General features: G+C 41.1%; 1 protein-coding gene across 1 annotated transcript in view; it reads left to right on the top strand.

Moving 5' to 3' along the window:
• Nucleotides 1–21,246, top strand: part of sgsm2 (small G protein signaling modulator 2) — a gene marked incomplete at both ends in the record, with an annotated part of 206,273 nt that overhangs the window by 148,217 nt on the left and 36,810 nt on the right. The window contains 4 exons of the mRNA XM_080025143.1: nucleotides 4,268–4,400; nucleotides 15,301–15,435; nucleotides 20,122–20,290; nucleotides 21,122–21,186. Coding sequence (XP_079881269.1) covers nucleotides 4,268–4,400; nucleotides 15,301–15,435; nucleotides 20,122–20,290; nucleotides 21,122–21,186 — 502 coding nt within the window. The remainder of the gene's footprint in view (nucleotides 1–4,267; nucleotides 4,401–15,300; nucleotides 15,436–20,121; nucleotides 20,291–21,121; nucleotides 21,187–21,246) is intronic.

Genomic DNA, 21,246 nt, shown 5'->3' with positions numbered 1-21,246 from the left:
ATATCCAACCGCGTAATGCTCACTCCGTGTCCGTGAATAATTACCGCGACTAATTCCTCATTAACGGAACGTTACACCGGTCGGTTTTTGAATCTTATCTCCATATTCCCTATTGAAGGCTTCTTAACTGTTGTTGGCTCGGAGCGAATGTGCCTGAAGTAAGCCTTGCTTCTTCTTTTCTTTCCAAGCGGAGAGCACCTTGCATGCTCACCTGGAGTCTACTCATTACTAACTGAGAGTAACAGGTGTCATCTCCCCTTTTTATAAACGTAACTTTATCATCTGCTTTGAAATAATTGGACAGTTATATTCCTGAAAACGTTCTGGAGAAGAAAGGAGAGACCGCGTTCAGCTCCGCGGTGCTGTGGAGAACACAGGCTGCGCTGCGGTGGCACGGAGGTGGCAGTTATTTGCAGTTGATGTTTGACACAACGCTCAGTTTATTGCACTTGCATCAAAATATTTAATTTTGTTAAACTTTATTTTATCCGTTTTGTGCCGTTTTGTACACATATACAATCATATGAAAAAGTTTGGGAACCCCTCTCAGCCGGCATTATAATTGACTCTGCTTTCACAAAAAAAATATAAAAGTGGTATGTCTTTAATTTACCAGGAACAGCTAAGTACTGGGATGTTTTCCAAACAAAGATTTTTTGAAAAGCAGTATTTGGTTGTATGAAATAAAATAAAATGTGAAAAACTGGCTGTGCAAAAATATGGGTACCCTTGTGGTTTTGTTGCTTTTAATGCCTGTAACAGCATGTAAAACTGATGATTTTAAACACAAAGTTGGTTGGATTATGTTGTTAAGCCTTGAACCTCATAGAATTGTCTGTTTAATCATGAGAAAATGTATTTTAGGTGCCTAAATGCAAGTTGCACTTCTCTTTGACTCTCTGCTGAAGTGAGACAGAATGGGATCATCAAAACAGCTCCCAAAAGATCTTATAAACAAAGATTATTCATTGTCATGGTTTAGGGGAAGGCTACAAGAAGCTTTCCCAAAGGTTTCAATTGTTTTGGTGCAAATTGCGCTGAATTGTTGAACGATGTACAGATGCACCATCTGCAGCCAGATGTTCTTGCAGGCCTTTGGAGGTGATCTGTGGGTTGTGTGCAACCATTCTCACAATCCTCCACCTATGCCGCTCCTGTTTTTTTCTTGGTCTGCCATGCCTGGGTTTAACTGCCACTATGCCTGTGTCCTTTCATTTCCTAACAACGTTCCCTACAGTCGAAATTGACAATTGAAACCTTTGGGAAAGCTTCTTGTAGCCTTCCCCTAAACCATGACAATGAACAATCTTTGTTTTTCAGATCTTTTGGGAGCTGTTTTGATGATCCCATTCTGTCTCACTTCAGCAGAGAGTCAAAGAGAAGTGCAACTTGCATTTAGGCACCTAAAATACATTTTCTCATGATTAAACAGACAATTCTATGAGGTTCAAGGCTTAACAACATAATCCAACCAACGTTGTGTTTAAAATCATCAGTTTTACATGCTGTTACAGGCATTAAAATCAACAAAACCACAAGGGTACCCATATTTTTGCACAGCCAGTTTTTCACATTTTATTTTATTTCATACAACCAAATACTGCTTTTCAAAAAATCTTTGTTTGGAAAACATCCCAGTACTTAACTGTTCCTGGTAAATTAAAGACATACCACTTTTATATTTTTTTTGTGAAAGCAGAGTCAATTATAATGCCGGCTGAGAGGGGTTCCCAAACTTTTTCATATGACTGTATAACATTTTATAATAGGGGCGGCCGCGGCCCGCCGGCCTAAAGGCTACAGACACTAAAATCGAGTTCATTTGAAACGAGGAGTACTCGAGTACTCGATTACTAACAGGGTCGAAAATAGGGAAAAAGTTGCGGCTTACAGTCCGAAAACTACGGTATATAAATGCCCCTGTAGTGTTCAATGATAGAAGAGTTGACAGTGAGCAGTGTATGTGCATCTCAAAAGTGAGAATATGATGGAAAAGTCCATTTAAGAAGGGAAACATTCATATATTCTAGATTCATTACCCAAAGTAAAATATGTCAGGCCTTTCTTTTGTTTAATTTGGGTGATTATGCCTTAGGCTACTGCTCATCAAATACAAAAGTCAGTATCTCAAAATATTAGAATATTACATAAAAGCAATCCAAAAAAGGATTTATAATTCCTTCTGAAAAGTGTGTTTATTCTAGATTAATTTCACTTCATGTGTAATGAATCTATGAAAGTTTCACTTTTTGAATTAAATTACAGAGAAAAAAATTTACATTTCACTGATATTCTAATATTTTTAGATGCAACATATGGATAATAGTCCAAAGTGAGACAATACATTTGGAACTTTCTGGAACCACAAACTGTACCAATGCCAACTTAAAACACACTTACCCTGAACAGCCTAGTGTCCTCATCACTGATTTCATTCAAACCACATCTTCAACTTCATCTGCCATTAATAATCAATTGTATGAATAAAGCCTGCGTAGTGGATTTCTCAAACCTCTGACTTCAATATCATCAGCATTTACAACAAAAAGACTAAGCAAAAAGCAACACTAATCACCTTGGATATCACACACACTCTACACAGCCAGTAGTGCCTCTTACCCTCAGGCCACAGATACAGAGCCCCTACAGTAAGAACAAACAGAGCAATGTCAAGCTTTGTCCCGGCATCCATTAGACTTTTGAATGGTTAACACCCTTTTTTTCCAAAGGTTTTTTTATTCATCAAAAAAAATTTTGCAAAGCAAATACAATACAATGATTAATTTTTGTTCCCCTTTCCCCCCCCCCCCCCCCGAACACACTCCTCCCACATCTCACCCACAACCAATCCTGCAGCACACAAAGAAAAAAAAAGAAAAAAAGAAATACACAATGTTGACACCCTTTTTGAACTGTCTCCTCTCTTTTTTAACACTTGGACTCTTTTTTTACTTATTTATTACTCCTCCACTATGGAGGTACTATTTATTCACTAGGCTTAGCAAAGATTGTTTTTATCTGGCATATGTCGAGTATGGGCTGATGCTGTGTGTGTGTGTGTGTGTGTGTGTGTGTGTGTGTGTGTGTGTGTGTGTGTGTGTGTGTGTGTGTGTGTGTGTGTGTGTGTGTGTGTGTGTGTGTGTGTGTGTGTGTGTGTGTGTGTGTGTGTGTGTGTGTGTGTGTGTGTGTGTGTGTGTGTTTGTTTGTATATTGTATGACTGTACTGAAGAACTGAAGAATAAAGTTATTTAAATTGAATTAAATATGAACAGACTATCACATTATATTCATATATCACGTTAATCCCTTATCTTGGTTTTGTGCAATAGGCCTCTGGTCTCGCCGGGCTAGCCCGTAACTACAGTGGCTGATAAGACCAAATGCGCAACAACGATCCAAAACGTTTGCATTAAGACGAACACTTACTGCAACTACAGAAACGATGCAAAGTCAAAAACACACAATACCCCAAATGAACAGAAAAATGCAACCGAAAAATGCTGCATAGCAAGATAACGCAAGGAAAGTGATCCAGGCCTCTAGGGGGAGCACCAAGTGGAACAGCTCCATTGTCACCGTACAAAATATCCAAACGTGTAGAGTACAGCTGCTGTCTTTGGTCTCTTAATATTACATGATATCATTTGGTATATTATGTCAACTTATTTTGTGTAAATGGGAAAGGAAATCACCTTTTTCATTCTTCTTTCACACACCTGCAACAACTGGCCTACCACACAGCACATACATTACGTGTATCAAAAGCAGTGTAAGCAGCATGTTGTTGTAAAACACAGTGGAAACTCAAAACCTGGTGGAAAAAGCCTGTAGTACACTGTAAAAGTCTACCTACAATGCAAAATGCACTTTTGAATATGTGTCCCCGGAATAAAACAACCCTTTCTCTTTTCCTCTACCTCCATCTTTCTGGAAACCTTTGTTCAAAAACTCCAATCAGATTTCTTTCCCCTTATGATGTCATAAGGGAAGAAGCGACGCCCCTCATTACCAACCTAACTTACTTAGCACTTACTCCGACTGTGATAAGCCACACCCCCCAGATCCCCCTGAATCTAACTGGCAGTTAGTTTCAGGGCCAATCAGAGCAGACTGGGCTTTTTGGAAGGCGGGCCTAAAGAGACAGGCTCTAAAACGGCAATTACACTGTGAGGAATATAAAGGGTTTTTTGGACACTACACCATGAAAACTGTTTCTAACTTACCATTTTGAAGCTGAAAATGAGCCACATTAATGTGTTTTCTGCAGGGAAAAGTCTTTCCTAGACTGAGGAAGAGGAGCAGTGCTGCCAGGCTCCTGGAGCAGGACAGGAACGGTGAAGAGGAGACAGCTTCTGACTATGTGTTTCGCATTGTGTACCCTGGATACCGGCAGGACTCCAGTAAGTTACACTTTAACACTGTCACGCTCACTTGTAAAAAGTAACCCAGAGGCAGTAATCGCTGCACAAAAAACAATGTTATAATAATTCTATAATTAACCCTAACCCTGTGAGTTGCTTTTTGCGTTTTGAAAAAAAAAATGTATTTTGTATCTGCATGGATTCTGTCTTCCTGTGATGTCTTTTTAATAATACAACCCCAATTCCGAAAAAAAGTTGGGACGCTTTGTAAAATGTGAATAAAACAGAATGTGATCATTTCCTCATCCTTTTTTGATATAATAAATAACAGTACAAATACATCATATGTATTTGTTTAAATATATATTATAGTTTTTTTGTAAATATACACAAATATACAATTAAAAAATAGCAACACGTTTCAAAAAAGTTGGGACGGGCATGTTTTACATCACCCTTTCTTTTAACATCACTGAGTAACATTTGGGAACTGAGGACATTAATTCTTGACATTTTGAAAGCAAAATTATTTCTCATTCTTGCTTGGAATACAACTTCAGATGCTCATTCCGGGGTCTCCATTGTGATATTTTGTGTTTCATAATGCAACACATTATTTCAATGGGAGACAGGGATGGACTACAGACAGGCCAGTCTAGTACCAATACTCTGACCCCGTTTCCATTTGTCTTTAACATGTGGTTTTTATCATCTGATCACATGAATACAGCTCTAACTACAGGTAGGGCTGCTCGATTAAGGCAAAAATTATAATCACGATTATTTTGATTGATATTGTAATCACGATTATTAAAGACGATTATTCACTGTAGGGATGCCCCAAAATGAAAATTCTGTAAATTCTTTCAACATTGCATAAATTAAACTCCCAAATGTGCTCCTCAAACATAGCCAACTAAAAAGCCACCATAAGTAAATAAACAGTGAAACCTTCCAATCTAAGAGTAAAATTAATATTTTACTAGGGATGTGTTTGGTATGAATGAATGAGGTATGAATCTACAAAAAGATCAACTTATTGCCTTTTTTTTTACAGTGCAGGTTGAGTTGCTGAAAACAAACTGCACAGCAGCTGCCAACATAATATTCAGACTTCAGAATTTGCATCAAAGCCCTACTGATCATAAAAACAAGAGGCTTTATTTAAACGATGTCCGTGGTGGTTATTGTAATTTGTTCAGCTGTAGACTGAAACTAACGGAGGGAGGAGGCTCACTGTATATTTTCTCTAGTCGCGCTGTCAGTTTGGCGACATGGCTCTGTGTGTCCAGGCTCAAGAAATATAATCCGATCGCGGAAGCCTTCCACATCAACAACGTTAACGGGCAGGATATCCCCGGTTCATTTTAGCCGTAAAGCCACAGGGCTTAAACTGGCAATTTGCTATTTTGCTCGCGCAAGGCGTTTGTGTTTCGATTTAACATCAGTCTTGGGCGAGTACTTTAACTTTATGCTGAATAAACCATTGCACTGCAATCGCTGAAAGCGAAAGTGTTCGGGCAGGGCAGAGCGGAGAAGGGTTCGCTGCATTTACCACACAAGACACGGCGTGCGACACAATAATCGTTTTATTACGATTATCTTGTTTTCATGATCGAGGGAAGCCAAAATCGTAATCGAAATTGAATTTCAATTAATCGCCCAGCCCTAACTACAGGTGAAAACACTCTCAAGACGCATTGAGATCGTTCCGGTTTGACCGTGAGCGCGCTTCATGAGAATTCCCGTGCGTAATGATGCCGGAGACGCACCGTTCTGTATTTTTATTTGGAGCTAGTTTTCATAATTATTATTTTGTGTAAGGTGAAGGTCTGATCACTGCAGCAAGGTCAGCTGTGCCTTTTATATTAGTTCACGGACAGGGAATGGACGTAGAGTCGTTCCCCTTTTTGTTATGTGTATATTTGCCTTTTGGCAATCTTGATGTTGTCTTTTGTGTGTTATGTGCCTATCCCCCCTCTATGTGTGTGCAGAACATTTATAATTCCAGGGCATATTTTTGTATTTTAAGTTCTTATTATTTTCTTTCTCCTGTCAGCAAATTCATGGGTACTGTAACTCAATGTGGAAAAGGTTACTATGACTACTATTAAACTAGTGAGCTGGAATGTAAAAGGGATTTCTAATAAAACAAAGCGATATAAAATAATAACTCATTTGAAATCCCTGGAAAGTGATGTGGCAATGTTACAGGAGACACATTTGAAGAATGCAGAAGCTGTTAAGTTAAGACAGAGATGGGTTGGACAGGTATTTTCAGCTCCAGGTACAGGGGCCTCCAGAGGTGTCAGCACTTTAATAGCAAAACGTTTATCTTTTAAGTTAACCCAAGAAATAGCTGACAAAGATGGCAGATATATTATTATATCGGGTTTCCTACAAAACATAAAGTGCACTTTGGTGAATGTATATGCTCCTAACACAGGGCAGGCAGAATTTCTATCTAGATTAAATGTGATTTTAGCTCAATTCTCTGCCGATCCAATCTTTATGGGTGGAGACTTTAACCTGGTTAGCGAACCTGCTGTAGATAGGTCTAGCCGCCCACTCCCATCTGATAGGTCACTCTCGGTAGCATTTAAAGATTTAAAAGAATCTCTGGCAATGTCTGACATATGGCGTGTAGTGAACCCGGGTTTGCGGGAATATACATTCTATTCTCATGCTCATAACTCATACTCAAGGATTGATTATATACTTTTGTCCCAAAACATAGTTGAGAATGTGATTGACAGCAAAATACACAATATTATTATTTCAGACCACGCCCCTTTGTCAGTCCTCCTCTCTCTCTCTCAGAACAACCATAAAAATAAACAGTGGAGATTTAACAACTCTTTACTCAAGGATGAAGAGTTTGTGTCCATATTAAAAGAGAAAACAAAAGAGTTTATTAAGATCAATCTAACTTCAGTGCCCTCAATACAAATAGTATGGGAAGCATTTAAGGTTACCTGTAGAGGATGGATTATTAGCTACGCTACAGCCAAAAAGAAAAGAATGGTGATGAAGAAAAATAGTTTGACTTCAGAGCTTAAGACATTAGAATCACAGCATATGCGGGATCCTATGAATATAAGAGTAAAAAATGAAATGCTGATCTGTAAAGCAGAACTACAATCAATTATACATGAAGAGACGGCATTTGCACTGTTTAGACTTTGTCGTAAATATTTTGAAAGTGGTGACAAAGCAGGCAAAATGCTAGCCTTAAGGTTAAAACAACTGCAAAATCGGCAGTCAATTTCACATATATGTAAAAGCACTGGTGAAGTAATTTACGAGCAAACACAAATTAATACAGCTTTCAGAGAATATTATTCAAAACTGTATCAGTCAGAAGGTCCAATAAACGAGAACGAGATGGAATCTTTTTTTCAGGACATCTCCTTACCATCCTTAAAAGAGGAGGAGAGAGAAAGTTTAGAGGCACCTATCACAGAAAGGGAAATACTCTCAGCTTTGAAAGCTTTCCCAACTGGGAAAGCACCAGGCAACGATGGCTTTACCATAGAGCTTTATAAATGCCTCCAAAATAATTTATCTCCACTTCTTACTTTACTATTTAATGATATATTAACTAATCACTCCATGCCACTGACTATGCGCCAAGCCACTATCTCGCTGTTGCCTAAGCCTGGTAAGGATCATTCACAAATGACAAATTTTCGCCCTATAAGTATGTTAAATAACGATTATAAGCTGTTTGCTAAAATTCTTGCTATGCGCATGGAGACCGCCATTTCCTCATTGATCCATCTTGATCAAGTAGGATTTATTAAAGGTCGATTTGCTTCCAATAATATGAGAAGACTCTTCCAGGTAATGGCGACAGCCAGCACTCTACAGCATCCAGCAATAGCCATATCGCTGGATGCTGAGAAAGCCTTTGACAGGGTAGAGTGGCATTATTTGTTTCATGTTATGTCAAAATTTGGTTTTGGACCAGTTATTATTAACTGGGTGAAGGCCCTCTATAACAACCCTAGTGCTTCAATTAGAACTAATGGAATTGTATCTGAACCTTTCCAACTTCTGAGATCTACCCGGCAGGGTTGTCCTGCCTCACCATCACTCTTCATTTTGGCCTTAGAACCTCTAGTATGTGCTATCCGAGCAGAGAGGAAAATCACTGGTATCCAGATTGGGGGTCATGATTTTAAAGCTAATCTATTTGCGGATGATTTGTTATTAACATTATCACAACCACATAAGTCAATCCCGCAAGTGATGAAATTAATTGAGGTATTTGGGAAGTTTTCAGGGTACAAGGTGAATTTTAATAAGAGTGAAGCCATCCCATTAAATACTATGACCTTTCCTTCACATCTGGGTTCAGCCCCCATTCAATGGAAGCCACAAGGTATGAGATATCTAGGAATCAACATTAAGACTCCCATTGAGGATATTTTTGATTTAAATGGCCCTGTCCTCCTTAAAACAATTAAGGAGGACATTAAGAGATGGACAGTTTTACCCATTTCATTATGGGGCAGAGCAGAAGTGCTTAAAATGAATATTTTACCTAGATTATTATTTCTTATATCAGCAATTCCTCTTAAATTCCCGCTTTACTGGTTCAAAGAAATTAACAAATTATTCACAGATTTCTTGTGGAGTAATAAAAAACCAAGAATCAGTTACAAAAGATTAACCAGACCGAGGAAAAGAGGTGGATTGGGAGTCCCAGATGTTTATTCTTATTACCTTGCCTATAATGCTAGGTTTCCTTTGTTGTGGGCCTATACAGGACAGAGTGAGTTAGGGAGTTGGAATTGGGTAGACGAAAAAATTTTAGCCAACCAAGACAAATCCCTCTCCTTAACCGCTTTATGGTATTACCCTAAAACCAACTTGAAAATAGGCAATCCTTTAATAAAATTTTCGTGTGAGGTTGTGAAAATTATCCAGAAACGTCTCCCCTTCAATGGAGCATACTTACCATCATGCCCTATATGGAGTAACCCTGTATTAAAAGCTGGTGGTAAAACATTAACAAACAAATCGTGGCAACAAAGAGGTATAAACCAAGTGGGTCAGATAGTGAAGGATGGGTATATGGTACCCTTTATTGTCTTAAAAACACAATATGATTTAAAAGATGTCGACTTTTTTGCGTATTTACAATTAAAATCTATTTTGGGGTTACTTGTATCAAAAGAACCCACAGTAGAGATCCAGGATAAAGAGTTGGATATAAAACTGAGGGAGATTTCATCAGGAAAGAGAACAGTGTCAAGGTTGTATGAGTTGTTGACCACTGCATCCGTTGATAACCTATCCTCTATTCAACACAAATGGGAGCAGGACTTGGGCATATCCTTGAGTATTGGACAGTGGGATACTGTAACAAAAAACACTACAACCCTATCCAAATGTGTAAGATATAAAATTCTTCAATTAAAAATTTTGCACAGGGCTTATATAAGACCAAGCAGATTAAAGAAAATGGACAATTCCCTCTCTCATTTGTGTTGGCATGGTTGAGGAGAGGCAGGAACATTGATACATCAATTGTGGCAATGCTCCGCAGTACAGAGTTTTTGGAAAGGTGTTATTTATAATTTGTCTTCTTTCTTGAATGTGAGAATACCACTCTGCCCATTAACTTGCCTTCTAGGCAGTAGAGTCGAAAACATTGAATCAACAGTCACCCAACGCATCATAGCCTTGGCTTTCCTGTCAGCGAAGCGAATTATTTTGATAAATTGGAAGATACGTAAACCCAATTGCTTTAGCATTGAAAATTGGCTGACGGACTTTTTAGACCTCCTGTCAATTGAGCGAGCAGCATCAGCTCTCAATGACCATGACTGTGGTAAAGAAGATCCCTGGAACTTTCTAAGCATGAACTTAAGAAACTGGACATTTAAATGAATTTATTTAAAAGTATGGATCTGCACCCTCCCCCCCCCCCCCCCCCTGTGTTGTATTTTGTATTGTCCTGTGAGTTGTTTGTCTTGTGGTGTATGTATATGTTGTCTGTGATTGTTTTGTTTAAGAAAATAATAAAAATATTAATTAAAAAAAAAAAAAAGACGCATTGAGATCGGATCACAAAAAACACATTCGGAGGTGGTTTAGGTCGCTTGTGTCCGATGTGTCCGCGTTCATTTGGTAGTGGAAACACAATGTGACTTTTGTCCACATTAGGGACCTCTTACTCAACTGCCGCCACCTGCCTGAGCGGAAATACGTTGAAAATGCATCACTGGCGTTGCCACAGCTCGTCTCCTGCTGTATAGACTTTTAATGGTCATCCTTACAACTTGTGTGATCATATCAGCCCGTATTACAAATAGTTGTGTCGCCGCCTTACGGATCTATGATCGGGACTCATTGTTTCGTATTAAAGAGTCGATGGAGGAACTGTTTGTTACACAGGACAGGTACAATCAAGCGTTCCCTCCTCCCTATCATCAACAGCAGCTCACCTGAGTACCTGCTGCTTTCTCGGGCCTCGGGGAAAGTCCGCAGGAAATCGAGGAGAAGAGGCTCTCGTTCTGGGGTCCAGGTCAAGCAAAGACAAGCCACAGCACGCCTGGGCTCTGCCGTCCACCATGGAGAACGCGCACGGTGTTTGCACCGGATCCCTCTCCTGTGTGACACCTCACCCACGCCGCCGTCTGCCTGGACCGCGGCGACGGTCCTGGAGTCTACACAGCGCTGGAGTAATAGTGATCGTCTCTCATCGCCTGCACGCTCTTCTGTGTTTACACCGGCCCTGACCACACGTACCAGCTGGAGCCCACGTGACCGCTGGACGTGCCTTCGACCAATCCCGCTGCGCTCCACGGACACTGCCTTCGTGACGTCATCTACTTTGCATATCGGCCTGTTCAATGCACGGTCCATTTCAAATAAATCCTTCTCCTTAAACAATCTCTTCACAAGAGAAAAGCTGAATTTATTGTTTCTTTCGGAGACATGGCAGAGAGAGGAAGAGTTTAGTCACCTAAATAAACTCTGTCCAGCTGACTGCTCTGCCGTGGGGAAGCCCCACCCGTGTCGTCGTGGAGGGGGTCTGGCTGTTGTCTATAAGGACAGTTGTACTTGCAAAGTGACACAGACCCATGATTTTGCTTCATTTGAGTCCCATATGATAATGGTGGGTTCTTCTAACCCGTTTTACTGTGTGTCCATCTACCGTCCTCCTGGTCCTGCTGCTGTTTTTTTGAAGGATTTTAGTGACTTTTTATCCTCCATAATAAAGTTGGAATCTGTTTTAATCCTTGGAGATTTTAAACGTCATATTGATGTCAGCTCATCTTGCTCCGCAATGGAACTTTTAACATTGACTGAAGCTTTTAATTTTGAGCAACATGTTTCTGAGCCCACGCACCAGAAAGGCCACATTTTAGATTTGGTTTTTACACTTGGCCTAGACATTTTGAATGTGTCTGTGCATGACGTTCATTTGAGCGATCATTGTCTTGTTTTGTTTGATCTGCACTTCAGCCCTGAGTCTAAGCCCGCAGAAGTTAGGTCTCAGAGGCGTATTATCACTGCCAATACTGCAGATGACTTTTCTGCTAAGTTTGACCCTCTCTTGCTCCTGGATTGCCTTGATGTGGACGATTTCATTCACTGTTTTACCAATCACTGTGTTAACATTCTGGTGGCTCCTGTTAAATCAAACCTGTCTACACAAAATAAAAAGTGCCCCTGGACAAATGAAGACACCTTGAGTCTGAAGAGACTATGTCGAAAGACTGAGCGATTGTGGAAATCCACTAACCTTGAGGTGCACAGACTTCATCTCAGGGATCTTGTGGCCTCATACAATGAGATGGTGGAAAATGCCAGATCTGAGTATGTTCGCAAACTGGTAACAGTAAACAAAAAGAACCCTAAAGTATTGTTTGACACGATTAATTGTCTTGTATGTCCTGCTGCTCCAATCACCCTTGTTTTTTGTGAAGCGGACAGCAATGCTTTGTTGAGATTTTTCACTGACAAAATCAAGTCGATCAAGGAGAAAATCCCTCCCATTTTATGTGGAACCCCGGCTGTCATTGAGCCTGTCTCCAACTTGTGGTCCTCATTTAAGTCGGTATCTCTTAATGACATCTCAGCACTCGTGACCCAGATGAAACCCTCCTCTTGCTCATCCGATATCCTTCCCTGTAGGCTATTTGCCAAAGTGTTTGAGGTAATTGCTCCCTGGGTTACCAAAATGGTTAACCTCTCTCTCTCTGCTGGTGTGTTTCCCGATACATTTAAGATAAGATAAGATAATACTTTATTGTCCGTTTTCACGGAAATTTAACTTGCAGTACAAGCTCCAACAGTTATGAAAACATGAAACAACATTAAAAACATAACAACAACAATGAATAATAAATATGATGGGGGGTCCAGTCCCGCAAAAAAAAAAAAAAGTGGTCATAAATAATATGGGGTTAAAGTCACTTCTTTGCTTTCCTGTGCTGATTCAGTAGGGAGACTGACAAGGGCACAAATGAATGTTTATATTTCACTTTTCTGCACTCCGGCACCCTGTAACGCCTCCCCGAGGGCAGGAGTTGGTACTCCCCGTGTAAGACATGGGCCGGGTCCAGACTGATCTTGTCCGCTAGTTTGACTGTGTGCTTGTTTTGTGTTTGGAAGAATCTGCTCTCCACTGAGTGGCCCACTAGTTTGGAGCAGATTGATAGGAGCCGCATAATCCTGGCTTTGAGTTGCGCAGAAAGGGCACCGAACCAGATGGAGCCTCCGTACTGTAAGATGGATTCAATTGTGGCTTTGTAGAACAGAGACAGGACTTTGCTGCTAGCTCCGAATGACCTGAGCCTCCTTAAAAAGTAGATTCGTTGCTGCACTTTGCTGCAGATGTAGTCCAGATGCTGTGTCCAGGATAGGGCACTGTCCACGTACACTCCCAGGTATTTGAATGAGGAGTTTTGTTTAAGCATGCCATAGTGGAGCCTCTACTTAAAAAGGCAGGCTTAGACCCAACAGACCTCAGTAATTTCAGGCCTATTTCCAAGCTGCCATTCCTGTCCAAGATCTTACAGAAGGTGGTCTCTGAACAGCTGTCATGTTTCCTAGATCAAAATAACATCAACGAGAAGTTTCAGTCTCACCACTCTTCCGCAAACACCACTCTACAGAGACAGCCTTACTGAAAGTGTCCAGTGACATCATGATGTCTGCTGATTCTGGTAAATGCACTGTTCTAGTTCTCTTGGATCTATCCTCAGCCTTTGACACCGTCGACCACCAGATCCTGCTGAGAAGACTGAGGGATGAAGTAGGACTGTCAGTGTCAGTTCTACATTGGTTCTTCTCTTACCTATCTGGACGTAGCTTCAGTGTCACAGCAAACCAGATAAGGTCTGAGTCAGCAGATTTGTTGTGTGGAGTCCCTCAAGGTTCTGTTTTGGGTCCTGTATTATTTTTGTTGTATTTCAGAGATTTTCTGATGTTTCATACCACATGTTAGCTGATGATATCCAGCTGTACTGCACGTTCAAACCAACTGAGTTCCAGAGGCTTGATTCCTTAGTTCTTTGCTTAGCAGAAATAAAGCAATGGCTAAGTGATAACTCTCTCCAGTTAAATTCAGATAAAACTGAAACACTGGTTATTGCCCCTGATAAATTAATTCCAGGGATTAACCAGTACTTGGGTGACCTAGGCCAGTCTGTCAAACCTAGCCTAAGAAACCTCGGTGTTATTTTTGACAAAGACATGTCATTAGTGCAGCACTGCAAACAGCTAACCAGGAACTGCTTTTTTCAGCTGAGGGACATCTCTAAACTCAGGCAGATGGTTCACAAAATGATTTAGAGCTGATCATTCATGCTTTTGTGTCTTCGCGTTTAGACTATTGTAACAGTTTGTTTTCATGTCTAAACAAGAAGGAGCTGTCTCGCCTGCAGTTAGTGCAAAATTCTGCAGCGAGAATTCTGACCCGCTCTAATAGGAGGACCCACATATCCCCTATTCTGCATTGGCTGCCAGTGTGCAAATGTGCAAGTTACCCATGATATGGGCACTGACCCACCCCCATACCATCACAAACGCGGGCTTTACAACTTTGTATTGGTAACAATCTGGATGGTCCTTACTCTGGAGCCCGGAGGACACAACGTCCATGATTTACAAAAACTATTTGAAATGTAGACTCATCAGACCACAGCACACTGTTCCACTTTGCTTCAGTCCATCTCAGATGAGCCCAGGCCCAGAGAAGTCTGCAGCATTTGTGGATGTTGTTGATATATGGCTTTCAATTTGCATGGTAGAGTCTTATCTTGCATTTGTGGATGTAGCGATGAACTGTGTTTACCGACAATGGTTTTCTGAAGTGTTCCATGGCCCATATAGTGATATCCTTTATAAAATCATGTCATTTTTTAATGCAGTGCCACCTGAGGTCATGGGCATCACATTTTAATTTTGGACCTTGCCCCTTACATGCAGAGATTTCTCCGGATTTTCTAAGTATTTTAATTATATTATGGATTGTAGATGGTGAAATCCTTCAATTCTTTGCAGGAATGTTGTTAAACTGTTGGACTGTTTTCGCAGATCTTCACAAAGAGGTGAGCCTCACCCCATTATTGGTTGTGAAGACTGAACCTTATACTGAACCAATGTATTTTTTAACATTCTACAGCTTTTTTGAAACCTGTTGCAATTTTCAAATTGTATATTTGTGTATACTATATTTACAAAAAACGTTAAAGTTCATCAGTTTAAACAAATGCAAATGATGTGTTTGTTGAATACACTTTGAAAAGGATGAGGAAATGATCACATTCTGCTTTATTCACATTTTACATAACGTCCCAACTTTTTCCGGAATTGGGGTTGTAGATGTGAAGTGTCTTTCCCACAATGCTCCTTCCCGAGGTCTGTTAGGCGGCAATGTTTCTAACTGTGTTCTCTGTTGTCCCACTGGTGCAAGCAGTCACTATAAACTACCACCACACCACGGGCAGCCGCGCTCCGTCGCTGGACGATGACGAGGAAGAGGAAGATAGGCTCCATGCTATGATCTCAATGATCTGCTCGCGGAACCTCACAGACCCTAATGTCATGAAAGGTTTTTATCACCTTAACACACCCACCCAACCCAACCCCCCACTCCTGAGTGACTCAGACGCCCCTCCCAGCCATGCCCCCCCCCCCCTCCCCCCCTCAGGCCTGCTCCCCCCTCCCTATCCCACCTCCCTCTGGCTTGGTCTGCCTGTGTGTGTGCTGCCTGAGGCCCAGCCCAACAGTGTGGAGTTTAGGCTGGGGATGGCTGTGTTAACAAGGACACGGGGAAGTTCAGGTTGATCAAAACCAAGCATACAAAGCTGCTTTAAAATGTTTTGGATTACATGATTATGCAACTAATATATTAGCATTAATGAAAACAAATTCATTCTCACAACATATATATATATATAAAAAAAACATTAATCGATAATTAACATTACAATACTTGGTCTAATGATAAACTATCACTTTGAAAAATGAAGCCTGGTGAGACCAGCCTGATCTCGCGAGCTGAGCTGCACATTCGTTTCTCACATTTCATTTTATCCAGTTTCCGTGCAGGGGAACGTGTGAAAAAATGAGTGGGCCAATCAGAGCCCTCGACCTGAACTAACATTCGTCCAATATAGTGGAAGCCAGCTTCTGATTGGTTCATGTGGTTGTCAAACTAGTTTTGTGAGACCAGTGATATCTCTCGACACAACAAGAACCAATCGGGCTGTCTTCCACTAACGGACGCAATGTGGGGAGGGTCCGGTCAGACTGGAGGCTAGAGTGATGTCTACATGAACCAATCACAGGCTGTCTTCCACTAACAGAAGGGGCGGAGCTCCTCCCTACAGAGATTGGAGAAAGGCCAGACTGATGGTTGGGAGAGAAACCAATATGAAGCTCACAAGACCAGGCTGGTCTCACCAGAGGGTTATACTACAAAGCAAACTCAACAGAGCCTGGCTCTCTTTTCTTGATCTGGCTCAACATGACCTAAAGCCTTAATCAGAGATGATGGGTATCACGACGGCAGTTATCGACATCATATGTTAAACCAGGTTTTCTTTATTAAAGCTATGTGCGTATTCACATAAAAGAGGTGTTGGGCGCGTCATTTGACTCTGCTTCTGCACAATAGGGACTGATCTCCTGCCGCTAACTTTACACAAACGGACTGATTGCGAGCAGCTGAAAAAAGAAAAAGATGTGTTTCGCTGACTTCACTCAAGAGGAAGAGTTTGTCGGTCTGAATTATCACAGAACAGCAGCAAAATGAGAGCTGAAATAAATACTGTTGCTCCAAATAAGGAGAGAGTGGAATGCTGTCAGAAAGTTACTAAACTTCAAACTTGAGTCAGAAGACACTACACCAAAACAACAAAAACTGGTCGGAGAAGGTTAGCCGTGCAGCTTCTGTTACCACGGTGATCTAGCCAGGTAGAAAGAGAGCCACCTTTCGTGATACTGAAAACACTGGCTTTAGACTCACAGACCTCGCTCACAGTCGTTAATCTGGCTTCGTAGTATACCCCTCAGGTAACTAGTAGACTGTCAGTTGATGATCCTTTTAATTAAGGATCAGTCTCAGTTACTCGTAGCCCTATCCAACCCATACTATTGACTTAATGCCACTACAAGTAACTTTAAAAAATATTTAAAACAGCCTCATGTTTCCTCTGATAATCATAAATTATCTCTTTAACAGCAAACGAGACCATCAGTGCAAATAAAGACGTTTTTATATAGTTTTTATTACTGCATTTGGTCTGGTCGCACACCCAGTCCGATTTTCGGTTTGCGCATGCAGGCTCTATGGTCACATATTCGTATTGGTCGCAGATTTCAGTGTGGCGCAGCAACGCGATTTGAGAAGCCTATCCCTCTAGGTGAAGGAAGGGAAGCGGGAGCCTTTTTTGAGACAGTTATTTGTCGTCATAATGACTGATAACGGGGCAGGACCATCAAAGAAAAACAGAAAATGCAATGAAGAAAAGCTAAAAGGGAGAGTGATAGACGAGGATGGCGTTGCCAAGCAACGTATACAGAATTTCACGGGAGCGAACTAGACTGCAGTGGTTACTCCTAAATGAATGAGCGGTAGCCTACTAAAACAAAGTTTACTTTGCTTCACCATCATCAGATGACCATTATTCATCTGAAATAGTCATTATTTACAACAAAATAATCACATTACCTCATCGTGATCCATACTGCCGTCTCTCGTTCATTCATTTCTGTGAGGACAAGGAACCTTTCAGCTCCGTGAGTGGTTGGGGAACCTGCATCAACTCATTGCAATCAGGTGTGTGTGGCATTGACTGGCATTAGTTGATGCAGTGTCACTAACCACTCTCACGGAGCTGAAAAGAGTCCGTGCCCTCACACTTTCAACAACAGACATGCACTATACTGCGTCCTAATCATTTGACACTCGCAAGGCCGGCACGCGCTAGAAAACAGCTTTACGACAGCTGGCGTCATAAAAATACTACTTTTGTCCAAAGGGGCCGCCAACCGACACAGTTACTCGTAGTGGCTCAATCAAATACATTTTCTTTTCTTTTTTTTTCATTTCCACCATGGGAACCCATTTGCTGTCAGATAATTGACAGCTGGACTCCCTGGATGTTGTTATCTGGCTCAATAACATCCTGCCTTACCAAAATGGTAGCTTGGTCAGATATGGTCAGACATCCAGTTAATGCCACAGTATTCGGTGACACCTATCCTTCTTCAATTCACTCTGTGTGTCTCCTCTCTTTCTTCCCAGTGCTCAGATACACTTTAATCCACTAGCTTGGCAGGGATCCTTAGGCAAGCCTGTGAAACACACACTGTCAAATGAACACACTCCTTTTATATAGAATACACCCTCTGTCACCTGGTTTCATCCCTGCTATACACACACTTCCCCTTCCTAACACACATCCCTAGCTCTCCTTGTCTAGGTCAATTCCTTTTGGAGTGCTGATTGCCGTACACAGTAGAGTTATGAGAGGGTATACCACTTGTAGCATGCCTCAGCACTGTTGGGTTTACGCTGTTGTGGTCGACAATCGCTTTGATAATTTGATTCCTTTTTGCACTACTCCTTTAATTTAAAAATATTTCTGTTTCCTTCTTTTTTGTCCTTTCATTTCTCACTTGCAACATGCTTGACGATTTCTGCATGGGAAATATGCACCCGTTTTCATTATGGAGCGACTATGTGTTTTCCTGCGTATTTGTGATGGAAAATCCTCCTATGTTTGCTTTGATTCCCTCTCTCTCTCTCTCTCTCTCTCTCTCTCTCTCTCTCTCTCTCTCTTCTCTGACTTTGTTTCTCCTGTGTTTGTGCAGTCGTATGCTGCCATGCTGTTCACTGTAATTCTTCACTAACCCCGCCCTGCCCCTCCCCCAGCCCCTCTCATTACGGTCCTGTGGGGTTCCGCAGTAGTAGAGACGTGGAGTCCTTGTGTGAGCAGGGGTCGCATTACTGATCCCCAAAAACAATTGTTGATCACGTCTAGTCCTATATAAAGTAATGAAGTGGGGGAGGCTAAATGTTGGTCTCGCTCCAGCATTTTTTCTGTTTGCAATCTTTCTTTATCTTTTTTTTTCCCCTTTGTTCTTAATAATATTTGTTTTCTGGGGGTTATTGAACAACCAAAGCACAGCTTCATATTTATGACAGGTCATCAGCTCCAACCTGAAGAATTAAGGTGAAGAGCATTTATTTAATGTTGACGTTTTTATGTTTTATTTTTTTCCTTCCCTATGTGTGGCCTTCTCTGGTGTCCCATTTGTATTTTCTGTTGAAATGATTTTTTTGTCTTGTTGTGGCGTTATGCATCCTGCATGGTGAGTGTCAGCCTGGTCCCTGCCTCCTCCTGTTCTATCCAACGCTTTACTTCCTGTCTTCTTCCTCTCCTACTTCCTCCTCTCTCTGCTGAACTGGCATGGCTTCCCTGGCATCCTCTCTGCCTTCTCTCACAGCAACGCCCCCCCCCCCTCCAACCTTTTGCTTTCCTATCTACGCTTCTTATTTTCTTTTGATTGTTTTCGGCTCTCACATTTGATATACGTGTTAAAAAATAACTTTCATCCATCTCCTCATCTCTTGATGTCATGGATAATGAAGAACAATACATTTAAAGATGTATTTTATGGTTGAGCTGAGGGACCTTTGTCATAATATGTAAGGCATTGAACATAGCGGATGAAAAAATGCCTCTACAAATATAAGTCAAGGAAAACAAGGTAATACAAGGTGTATTTAATTGTAATAAGTAAAAACATTTTTTTTTTAAATCTGCCACTGGAACAAGTGAAAATGAACTTCTTGGTAAGATTTAGAATGTTTGCAGAGTGAAGTGGATTTAGAGACACTGCTACTTTTTGAAGAAGAAACAGTGTAGAATGTCAAAAAACAGCAGCGTTCAGTGTCGGAGCACTTAGACCTGTGTGTGTGTTATTCTGTGGTGCTCAGAGCACTGAACCTGTGTGTGTGTGTGTGTGTGTGTGTGTGTGTGTGTGTTATTCTGCGGTGCTCAGAGCACTGAGCCCTGTGTGTGTGTGTGTGTGTGTGTGTTGTTCTGTGGTCTTCAGACCTCTGTGTGTGTGTGTGTGTGTGTGTGTGTTGTTCTGTGGTGCTCAGAGCACTGAGCCTGTGTGTTGTTCTGTGGTCTTCAGACCACTGTGTGTGTGTGTGTGTGTGTTATTCTGTGGTGCTCAGAGCACTGAGCCCTGTGTGTGTGTGTTGTTCTCTGGGGTTCAGACCACGGGGAGATGATGGACATGCAGGGTTTCGGAGGTAGCCCGTCGTCCTGGCAACAGGCCGAAGTCACGGAGTCTCTGTGCCAGTCCTGCACCGTGGCTGGCAGCAACGTGTCCTTTGACTATCCAGCCGGCTGTACCTGCATACATGACCCTTCAGACATTCACACGTACGTCCACATTCACTTCCCTTTTGCTTTTACCCCAGTCTGGTCTAATTGTGTTTGGAAGATTCTAACGGTTTTATTTTGAAAGGGTGTTTAATGGTGGGCATGTAAACAAAGGGTAAAATAAATAAAGGGGGCCCACCTTAGCTAGCAAAATGTCCGTTTACAGAGCTCAGCCTAGGCTGTGTATTATCACTGGTTGCTGCAATGTGGCATAATAACTGACTTTTCCCATTTTAAAAATGGGACTTTTCTAAAGGAAAGTCAGAGATTTGAATAAAGGCAGCATCTAGTCCATCTATCTTTTAGGAAAAAATGCATTAAGACATTTAAGTGTTTTGCTTTAGCTTTCAGTGGTGGTGTTGTCTTCTTTAAGAGCAAACATCTCATTCCTTTATTAACGGCTTGTGACCATAGTATCAGGGTATGGAGCACAAACATACAAATAACAGGACAAAACAATGGCGTATGTCCTGGACAAAACAAAAACACTACTTAAACAACAGAAGGACTTTTTTCAATAAAACACCTTTTTTTGACAATAACTTTGGCCTATCCCATCTCAAAAGTGAAACTAATTTAAACATAGATGGGAAGTTAACATAATACTTCGGCATTTACCTTTTCCTATACTACATAGCATTTATGTTCCTACACTCAAACAGGGGGTAACAAATTCTCTGATTTGATTTTTTCTGATTTCTATCAAAAGAAACCCATACAAATCAGTTTGTGGTTTGTGTCAATTGAGGGTCACCCCTCTGTTGATCTTTCAAGGATAAATAAATAAAAATTAACTGATCTAATGGCTGATTTCTCTTCCTTCCCCTTCAGTGTTCCTCTTAAGATGCTCTGCCAGAACATGAAGAGGCAGATAGTCTCCAGAGCCTTTTATGGATGTAAGTACATCATGTTGCCTCTAGCTGTTTACTGAATATTATAATATTAGAACTGGGAAA

The sequence above is a fragment of the Ammodytes marinus genome, assembly GCF_949987685.1.
Source record: "Ammodytes marinus genome assembly, chromosome: 3".
NCBI lineage: Eukaryota > Metazoa > Chordata > Actinopteri > Uranoscopiformes > Ammodytidae > Ammodytes > Ammodytes marinus.
The sequence above is the reverse complement of the archived record's forward strand: the minus strand, read 5'-3'. Positions and strand labels throughout refer to the sequence as shown.